The sequence below is a fragment of the Podarcis erhardii genome, assembly GCF_964252035.2.
Source record: "Podarcis erhardii genome assembly, chromosome: 10".
Classification (NCBI taxonomy): domain Eukaryota; kingdom Metazoa; phylum Chordata; class Lepidosauria; order Squamata; family Lacertidae; genus Podarcis; species Podarcis erhardii.
Window position 1 is genome coordinate 3,927,111 of NC_138500.1, and position 10,466 is coordinate 3,937,576.

Below are 10,466 nucleotides of genomic sequence, written 5' to 3' on the forward strand. Positions count from 1 at the left end.
CTTTCTGTAAGAAATTCAAGCTGGAGGATTCTTACAAATGAAAATGCAAAGCATCAAATTTAAAAGCCAACAAACCTAACTATAAAACAGCAGTAAAACAGGACCGTAAAACACCCATAATCAAAAGCCTTATCAGCAACCAAAGACTACAAAGGACCATTGGATGAGCCGACTGAAAACAGCACCCTGGGATAAAAGGTTCTTTTGTGCCCAGCCTGAAGAGGGCAAAGAACGGCCGTACCAATGTAATAAATGAAAATCTGCCCTTATTCCTTTATGGGGGACACAAGAGCCCTTATAGGGTCCTTTGCAGGTTCTCCATCGGTCAGAGAAAATAACAGAGGCCAACCAGAGAATATTGAGAAGCAAAGCAGCTCGTAAGCCTGATCTTTATTGAACTGTTGCAACAGGGTGCCCCCTTCACACGCAGGAGACGGAGGAGGACCCAGAACCCAGATGTGCCCGCCCTTATATAGACATTTTAAATTTCCTGCCCTGGCATCCAAGACCACCCTCCAGAAACATCATACATACATCACAGAAAGAGGTGGTCTACAACAGAAATTTGAGTGCGTTGGTTGCCTCCTGTTGTTGTTTATATCCTGTCTGGCAGGTTACCTGTTAATGCTTACTTGATTGGATACTCTGGGGAGCTTGGCCAGTCGTTTGCAATGATAAATACTTAGTTCCTGAGTCAGGTCACAGGCTCACCCTATTCATACACAGACATACCCTTAAGACAGGATTTGTGAAGGAAAAGACAATGGGGAGGCTTTTCCATTTTCCTTTGACTTTGCAGAGAAAACATTTGGTCAGTTTGGGAGCCAGAATGGCTTCATGGCTGTTTTCCTGTGCCGCTTCAGACATGTGGTTTATATATTTATGTACGTGTTTGCTTGGTACATTTGTGAACATTTATTATATATATAAGACCTTAAATTTTTTATTTCACCCAACACTCAATTTGTTGCTTCTTAAGGTATTGCAAGGCTTTTTTGTGCACCCCCCCCCCCTCAAAAGAGCAGCATACAGATTTGTGCGTTGATCTCTTCCTGTGAGGAGGCGCCATCTTGTCCTCTGTAAACATCCTGAGCTGGCCCTGTCTCTTTGGGCGTTTTGGAAAACGCAGCATTGCCTTTTCTGTTAGGTAAAGCTCCTCTGGTACAAGAGATGCCCGATCACAGTGTTATAGGAATTCTAAGGTCTCATATATATATATAAATATATGTTCATAAATTTACAAGGCAAACACATACATAAGTGTATAAACCACGTGTCTGAAATAGTACAGGAGAGCAAGCCTGAAACCATTTTGACTCTCCCAAATTGACCTCAAATATTTCTCTGCAAGGAGGAAGGAAATGGGAAAATCTCCCCATTGTCTCTTTGCTCACAACTCCTGTTTTAAGGGTGTGTCTGTGTCTGAAGAGGGTGAGCCTGCAACCTGGATTCAGGAACTAAAGTATTTACCATCACAAAAGGAATGCCCAGGTAAAAGCAATCAGTGACCATGATCAGGTATTCTGGCAGACAGGATTTTACTGTAGACCACCCCTTCTGTGATGTATGTATGATGCTTCAGGGGGTGGTCTTGAGCTACAGGGGAGACAATTTCAAAAGTCTGTATAAGAGCTTGCACACCATTCTTCTGGATGCCTCTCCCTCCCTGCGTGGGGTGAGCAGGGGACCCTGTTGCAACAGTTTAATAAAAGATCAAGCTTACTAGTCGCTTTGCTTCTCAATATTCTCTGGTTGGCCTGTTATTTTCTCCTACCAATAGGGAACCAACTTAAGGACTCTATACAGGCTCTTGGATACCCCATAAGGGAAAAGGAGCAGCTTTTTTCTTATAACAACAGTCTTCTTCTTCTACTTTGGTGATCCCTCGTAGCCAAGTAATATTGTCTTCCATAAACACGGTTTAAACAGTGAGTCTGTAAGTGACTGTGGAGGCCAATTCTGGATCCACACATCCTTCCACAGTGGGGACATCGGTTTCCAGGCAGGAGTTGATCACGGTGTGGATTTGCCAAGCATGCTTTCCTCTTGGCACATTTCTCCCTTGCATCCTGAGTTCGAGTGTCTTCAAAGCCCATGACACCTTTGGTAAAGGCTGTTCTCCAACTGGAGCGCTCGCAGGCCAGTGTTTCCCAGTTGTCGGTGTTTATACTACATCTTTTTAAGATTTGCCTTGAGAGAGTCTTTAAACCTCTTTTGTTAACCACCAGCATTACGCTTTCCGTTTTTAAGTTCGGAGTAGAGTAGTTGCTTTGGAAGACGATCATCAGGCATTTGAAGAACATGACTAGTCCAACGAAGTTGCTTTTGAAAAATCATCGCTTCAACACTGGTGATCTTTGCTTCTTCCAGTACACTGGCATTAGTTTGCCTGTCTTCCCAAGTGATGTGTAAAATTTTTCGGAGACACCATTGATGGAATCTTTCGAGAAGTTGGAGATGGCGTTTATAAGTGGTCCATGTTTCACAAGCAGACAGTAAGGTTGGTAGAGAACCTACATAAGGACTCTATACAGGTTCTTGGATACCCCATAAGGAAAAGGAGCAGATTTTTTTTTCTTATAACAACAGTATCTGTTCCTGGAAGGCAGCAGAAATGGGCAGAGAAGCCTTTCTTGTCCCTCTCAACCCGGGATGGTGGAGTTTCCTGAGATGAAAGGGCTTTTGAAAGAGCTCAGATCAAAGGGGAGGAGAGCAGGTGGAATCCACAAAGAGGGATTAGCAGAGCTGGACAAGAATGACAAGGGAAAGGATTCTGCACATCCCAGCTGTGGGTCCCCAAGGTAAAGAAGCATTGTTTGCCAATTGCATTTCTCGCTATTTCTTTGCAATATTTCCTGTAATTCTGAGAACTGGAACATATCATTCCCTGCCACAAATCATTCCCAGCTTATCTCCCAGCTGGTACCTCTGAAAGTGAGCCTTGCATGTTGTCTCACCATAAAATGGTGTTTTTCAAGAGCAAATTTTCCTGCTGGTATCAATCACGTGGTTTCTCACCTGTTTGCTTTTTGAAAGGTGGGATGCTGGGGTTTGTTTGCTTAGAAGCCATCATCACTGCTCCGCTTCCTTTAAAATGGTCCAAGGGTGGGTGAGTATCCTTCAGAATTTGGTCCTCGGACTGCGCCACTCCAGACCAGTCGCCCAGGAAGGGACAAACAGAGAGGTGAGTCTTGGCAGCCCCAAAATTCCCTCCTTCCTCACTTGACATCCTTGTATTTCTTGTTAAGGCACTCGTAGTGGAAACAGGTAAGCAATGAGCTCCTTGCTTACTAGGAGTAAAAATGGTGGGTGGGAGATCTGCGTTCTGGAGATTTTTCTTACAAACCGCAACGCAGTTAACTTTGCTTTTCGTATGACTTGGAAAATACTGAACCTGGCTGCTGTGCTGCAGCAATATTTGATGTCGTCAAAGCAGAAGAGATAGTCTGGGTCTTATAAGCGACTTAGCATTGCCTGTTTTTTGAATTTTGAATGATCACAAGCTCAAAGCCCTAAAAATACAAACACACCCTGCGTCACACAATGGACCCATCATTTCTGGAAATGCCATGCCCTTCGCTGGGATGAACGTTGCTGACACTTTCTTTTCCCAGGAGAAGCAGAAGATGGGGCAAGTGGTCTACCTTGGACTCTGCCTGTTGGGCTGCCTGATCCTGAACCCTTTGGCAGAAGGTGAGCATTAGGGGAAGGGGCAGATCCAGCTGCTGCAGCTGTTGGTTTTGCAACTTTGCTGTGCGGTGCAACGGGTCGGGGCTTCTGGCTCTTAAGCAGGAGGTTGGGGGTTCAAGCCCAACTTTGGCCAGGATCCTGCAGCGCAGGGAGTAGGGGGGGTCTCTTCCAACTCTACAATTCTGTGGTTCTGTTTCTAATCAGTTCATTAGATCTGTTTAGGTTTGTCTATGTAAAGCTGGCAGCTTTTTCCTGGCCTTCCTGCTCTTGGTAGTGGCTCCCCATCTGTGGAATTTCCTCCCAGAGGGGGGATTTATTGGTCCCCGCTGTGGAAATTAAAAACATTCTTGCTTTATGCTTTAAGACTTTGCAGCATGTTTATTTTAATGAGGCAGTTCTATATATTGTAAATTATTAGAAGGTATGAGTTACCACTTTTGCTTGGATGAATAAATAAAGGAAATGATTGTTCCTAACTGGGAAAAGCACTAAGTCTCTTCCAACAAGTTGTCTGTCTGGAGCTGCTCTCTGCCCCTTTTTAAAATGATGGAAGAGCAGCACTCAAAGGCTGGGCGGGGGGGGGGGGGGGCTGCACCAGCCTCCCATTCTCCTGAAATCTGTCCCCTTCTGGCATAAGTTTTGGGTCTTCCCTTTCGTCCTGTGCATGTTTGTTAAATCACCGGTGCGCTTCTTACATCACCATCACTAAGTAAATCATCCCCCCCCCCGAAAGAGTGCTCTTTTGCAATAATAGAAATCTTTCAGCTTGATATAACCACTTTACACTTAAGTGTATATGTCTGTGTTGTTGTTTTTTTTAAAAAAAATATGTTTACTTTTTGAAAATTTGAAAAGAATATCTAGATAAAAGAGTATAACAATTTTATTTGAAAGCACCAGCGGCGTCTTATCTTGCCACACTAGCTGGATGACTGTTGCAATTGCACTGGACATTGGCTCCCAGTACATTTCTGAGCACAATTCAAAGTGTTGGTGCTGACTTTTAAAGCCCTAAGAGGCCTTGGTCCAGTATCCATGAAGGAACATCTCCACACTCATTGCCAGAAGGAACCTCCTGATTCCTAACTCCAGGGCTTCCTTGTCAAGGAAGGCATCTGTCAAGGAAAGGGTTGGTGGTCTGGGGCATCTATTCCAGTCTCAATCCAATTCCTCACAGGTGCCGCCAATCGCACCCAGAGCGCTCGCGCTCACTGCCCTGCAGGAGCCGTCTTCTACAGAAAGTACTGCTACCAGTATTTTAGCTCCAGCCGCTCGTGGGATGATGCCGAGGTAAGTTTCACCAGGGGAAATGAGAAGAAAGAAGAAAGTTACTAAGAACTTCACATAGCAAAAGACCAGAAATATACCTTTTGGGAATATTGAATAGCGATATTTCTAAAGAAAATACTAATTTCTTTCTGTGGTGAGAATCCTGGTGGCTAAGTACTGGAAGGGTAACCAGGTACTGACCAAAGAGGAATGGTTATGTAAATTATGTGAATATTTGGAACTGGCCAAACTGATGGATATAATAAGACTAAAGCCAATTAATACAGTCAAGAACGATTGGAAGTGTTTGAATGATTATTTAGAAAGACAAGGTTCTAATGTAAAAATTTGGCTGTCTCTAGAATGACCTCGTGAATGGAAAAGGGGAAACATACATATATACATGGGACGCGGGTGGCGCTGTGGTCTAAACCACTGAGCCTCTTGGGCTTGCCGATCAGAAGGTCGGCGGTTCGAATCCCCGCGACGGGGTGAGCTCCCATTGCTCGGTCCCAGTTCCTGCCAACCTAGCAGTTCAAAAGCACGTCAAAATGCAAGTAGATAAATAGGTACCACTCCGGCGGGAAGGTGGCTCCCTCGGCCATTAAAGCTAGATGAGCGCCGCAACCCCAGAGTCGGCCACGACTGGACCTAATGGTCAGGGGTCCCTTTACCTTTACTTATATACATATCTATATATTAACATGAAAATAATACTGAAATACAGATAAAATATGAAATGTGAAAGGAAGTGTTGTGAGAGTGATGGAAACCTGTTACTACTATTATTTTGTAAAATAGTGTTTATTGTACTGAAATTTTATGCTTTGCTTTATTCTCTTACTTTCTACTGTTCTTTGCATTCCCCCCCTTTATTATTCCCCCCCCCTTATATTATTCTTTATGCATGCTTTGGTACTGATGTATTTACTTTGCAATAATAAAAAAATAGTTGTAAAAGAGAGAGAGAGAGAAGAACAAGGGCATCCTTGTTGGGAATCCTGGCTCTGGGCAGCATCTCACTGGTTTCCCCCTTTCTTCTCCCTGCAGGTCAGCTGCCAGAGGAGACATGGGTCCCAGCTGGCCTCCATTCTTTCTGCAAGGGAAGCAAATGTGGTTTACAGTTACCTGCGACGATATGGCTCCAGCAACGTCTGGATCGGCCTGGTAGCTGACCGTGGTATCTCGGTAGGTGCCTTTAGGACTCTCTGAAGTTGCTGACTGTACGAGCCCCTCAGCTCCCTTGAGGTCCTTCAGATGTAGCTCACCGGCTCTCACTTCCCTCTGAAACCACTTTCTTCCTCAAACGTCAAATCCCATTTGGAGATGGGACTATTTCTCGGAGTGGCTCTGTGGGAGGTTCTGGAACTCCAGCTCCAGATCCTCATTGCCTTTCCTCCTTCCCAACTCTCATTGCGCTATCTATAAAGTCACAGATTCTGTGACATCTCCTGAACACCGTACAAATTGTCAGTCCCCTTTCACCTTTATGGCTCCGGCAAAAATAAATTAACACTGAAATCCTATACATGTCCTGAGTAAAGCCCAGTTGAGTTCAGTGTTACTTACTCCCGGGTAAGTATACATGGGATTGCAGGTTCTTATCATGAAAATAAAAATATATGTAAATTCAGATGCATGGAAGGAGTGTCAGATGAGACCTTTTCTATCATCTTTGTGGGACAATATAACTCTACTATAATTCACATTGCAATTTATAGCTTGCTCCATTTAATACATTTGCATCTTGTATGATGCACACATTGAAGTATGCCCAATATCCCAATCAGGTACTGACCAGACCCAGATCCTTTTAGCAGCAGCAATGTGGGTCTTATTAGCACGCCCTTAGACCTTATGCTGGGCAAAAGGTGTAATTATGATGACTTGTAGTTCATAGCCATATGAGAGCTGGTGTGGTGTAGGGACTACACAACAAATCTTTGTGGATATTCAAATCTTCCCGACTATAAAGCTAACTAGTTGGCCTTGGAGAAGCCACTTCTTCCAGCCTACCTAACCAAGCGCTTGTCAAGCTAAAATGCTGCTCTGATCTCCTGCAGTGGAGGCCAGGACAGAAATAACAACATTTTTTAGGGGAAGTGTGGTGGTTCAACAATATGTTCTAAAGGATGCAGCAACCTTCCTGCAGCTAAGATGGGAACCCCTTGGCCTTGTCAGTTGTGCTGATTCCCCAGCTGTGTCCTCTCTGGGGATGTGGGGAGCAATGGGCTTGCATTCCCCTTTTATCACAAGACCTTCCTTTCTCCTTCTCTCTCTCCAGAATATGATCTGGGAATGGAGCGATGGATCTGTCTTCTCTCAACCCCTCTGGGACGGCAGGAGCATCAGCCACTCAATCTCTTCAAGTGAATGTGTCTCTCTTTCTTATTCAGGTATGCAGGAGGAGAGATTGGGGAAGGAGGAGGAAACCCCATTCCGTTCAAGGAATTGAGGGAAACTAAAACAAAGCCATCCTCAGTTACAGATAGGTAGCCGTGTTGGTCTGCCATAGTCAAAACAAAAAATTCCTTCCAGTAGCACCTTAAAGACCAACTAAGTTAGTTCTAGGTATGAGCTTTCGTGTGCATGCACACTTCTTCAAATCCATCCTCAGACACTCTGGATGTTGCAATGCAGTTCTCCAACCAAGTGTGCGCAAAAACATATACTTGGGTAAAGGACCCCTGACAGTTAAGTCCACTGACAAACGACTCTGGGGTTGCAGCGCTCATCTTGCTCTATAGGCCGATGGAGCTGGCGTTTGTCCGCAGACAGTTTTTCCGGGTCATGTGGCCAGCATGACCAAGCTGCTTCTGGCGAACCAGAGCAGTGTATCGAAACATCGGTTACCTTCCCACCAGAGTGGTATCTATTTATCTACTTGCACTTGATGTGCTTTCGAGCTGCTAGGTTGGCAGGAGCAGGTAGCTCACTCCGTTGCAGGGAATTGAACCACTGACCTTCTGATTGGCAAGCCCAAGGCTCAGTGGTTTAGACCAGTGTACTTTAAAATGCTAAGGTCTGCAAAAGTAACATGCAAAGGTCTGTTGCATTTGGGGAAATTGCCCTGCAAAAGTGTGTTGACTGGTTGATAATAAACGTAAAGGGACCCCTGACCGTTAGGTCCAGTCACAGACGATTCTGGGGTTGCGGCACTCATCTCACTTTACTGGCCGAGGGAGCCAGTGTACAGCTTCCAGGTCACATGGCCTTAAAATGCTGATGAATGTCCAGGAGGAGTTAAAATACGGTAACCAAACCCACCATGAACCACAAACTGATGTGGAAATATAGAGAACTCAAGAATGGGGAAATGGGAAACTGGCAAAAAATGAAAAGGACAGACTTAACTTATTCCTGTGCAGAAAGGGCTTGGCAATGAAACTGAGGACAGGGAGAGATGGGGCTCCAGAGAGAGAACCCCACTAGTTTCCTCCTTATACTTGGCACTTCGTATCACCTGGGCTGCATTTTTGTTTTTGAACTGTTGCCTCCATTGGGGTCGGTGGGCAAAGTCTAGAGTGGTTCTTTGGCCCAGAGTTGGGAACAGGGAACTCTGCCCCATGGAAAAAGTTGGAACTTAATTTAAATGCAGAATTCAGCTTTTTGATAGGCGGCTTCAGTGAAATTTCATTCATGCAGGTGTGGGGAATGCTAGAAAACATCTCAAACATCACAAAGATCTCACAAACCAAGGGTTCTGTATGACACACACACACACACACACACACACACACACCCTACTGGCAAAAGCAAAAAGGCTTGTTCAAAATACTTCTGCTTTTGTATTTATCAAATCTCTTCGTTGCTTTTCCTTGTAATTGTCTCCCTCTCCAAAACAGGGAAGGAAATACTTGATTTACTCAAAAGGAAGTCTACGTTCTCTCCCAATTTCTGGACACTCCCTAACATTCTCTCTCAACCTTCTGCTCTACAGGTTCTCAGAAATGGATCCAGCGTTCCTGTACGACTACCTTGCCATACCTTTGCAAATACAAGGCCACCTATTAGGCCTGAAACCCTGGACCTGAGAGGAACACCCACAGACCTCCAGCTTCCCAACAGGTCCAAGGCCAGCCCCCTTTCTGGGAAATTTGCCCCATGAGATATGAAACCTGTCTCACTTTTCTGCAAAGAGATGCTTTTGTGGACTGGTTAGCTGAGTAAACGAGGCTTTCCTTGTGCTTTGCAAAGTGATGGGGCCAAATTTGGAACCCCCTTTCCCAGACCACATCATGGAAATGCAAACCTTTGCAAGCTGTCTCCTCTCTCTCTCTCTCTGGCCAGCTCCCGTCTCCCTTCGTAGTGACAATAAACCTCTTTCTGTGCATGCAATTCTGCAATCATGTCCTCTGTATTCTTGAAATAGTTGTTTATTGTGACATTCAGATCCTACCTTTCCCCCAAGAAGGTCCATGTGACAGACATGGTTCTCCCTCAACCCTAGTTTGGAGAGTCGCTCCAGAAGGATATCACAGTTGATGGTATTGAAAGCCGCTGAGAAGCTGAGAAGAATTAACAGGGACATGTTTCCCTTGTCTCTCTCGACAGAGGTCATCATACAGGGTTACCAAAGCAGTTTCTGTGCTGAAACGGGGCCTAAACCCCAGTTGAGATAAATCCAGAAAACCAGTTTCTTCCAAAAGTGCCTGGATCTGGTCTGTGGACATTTGCTCCAGAACCTTGCCCAAGAAAGGGAGATTAGCAAGTGGCCAGCAGTTGGTTAGGTTTTCTGAATCCAGGGAAGGTTTCTTAAAGAATACAGTGGAACCTTGGTTCTCAAACCATTTTACTATCTAACGAGACCAGATCCATAAAATGAAAGCAATAAACAATGTACTGCAGTCACACAATCAATCAATCAATCAATCAATCAATCAATCAGTAGCTGAATTGGGTTCCACTCAGTCACAAAAACAAAAGAAAAAGAACCATAAAAACGCAAAATAAATAGCAAAAACAGACAGACCTCAGCGTAACACTCAAAACGGAAGTGTGGCCCTCAAAATGGAGGAAGTTTGGCTTCTGAAAACAGTTCGCAAACCGGAACACTTACTTCCGGGTTTGCAGTGTTTGGGTTCCAAGTTGTTTGAATACCAAGGCGTTTGAGAACCAAGGTGCCACTGTACTTTTACCACTGCCTCCTTCAAACAGGCAGGGACCTAGTACTTACAGGAATTAGAGGACAAATTTCGGTCAGGTTTTTTGGGCAGGAGTTTGAGACTCAAAAGAGTTTGAGAGACAAAATGTTTAGAACAACAACAACAACAAAAACCTTAAGAGTAACCCAACCTCTTTTTATCAGCGCATTATTCATATTCTAAACCTAAATCACTTAGGTCTAAACTAGATGTTGGAGGCAAGCATGTAAACTGTAGCCTTCCTTAAAAGTTGAAAATTCACTTTGGGATGAAGAGAGTAGAGACGGGAGATGCTTAGACTTTTCGCTGCTGCAAATCACTTCCCCAACCAACTGGGGAAACGGCAGAGAACCGAGGAAGGAC

The 10,466-nt window shown here is 44.6% G+C and overlaps 1 protein-coding gene across 2 annotated transcripts; it reads left to right on the top strand.

The window, feature by feature from the left end:
* The first annotated feature begins 2,462 nt into the window (after window positions 1-2,462).
* LOC309351966 (lithostathine-like) lies at window positions 2,463-9,045 on the top strand. 2 transcript variants are annotated; one of them, XM_081880199.1, is made up of 7 exons: window positions 2,463-2,500; window positions 3,037-3,184; window positions 3,615-3,693; window positions 4,868-4,980; window positions 6,010-6,147; window positions 7,244-7,355; window positions 8,900-9,045. In XM_081880199.1, the coding sequence occupies exons 1-7, from the start codon at window positions 2,478-2,480 to the stop codon at window positions 8,971-8,973; spliced, it is 687 nt and encodes a 228-aa protein (XP_081736325.1). In that variant the 5' UTR covers window positions 2,463-2,477; the 3' UTR covers window positions 8,974-9,045. The 2 variants fall into 2 exon arrangements, with proteins under 2 accessions (XP_081736325.1, XP_081736324.1); XM_081880198.1 differs by lacking the exon at window positions 2,463-2,500 and adding an exon at window positions 2,638-2,801.
* Window positions 9,046-10,466: the final 1,421 nt, after the last annotated feature.

Coding starts and splice junctions, on each gene's coding strand:
- LOC309351966 (XM_081880198.1), top strand. CDS start 2,653: ATGGTGGAGTTTCCTGAGATGAAAGGGCTTTTGAAAGAGCTCAGATCA. Junction 2,802..3,036: donor CCCAGCTGTGGGTCCCCAAG/GTAAAGAAGCAT, acceptor GCTTTTTGAAAG/GTGGGATGCTGGGGTTTGTT. Junction 6,148..7,243: donor TAGCTGACCGTGGTATCTCG/GTAGGTGCCTTT, acceptor CTCTCTCTCCAG/AATATGATCTGGGAATGGAG.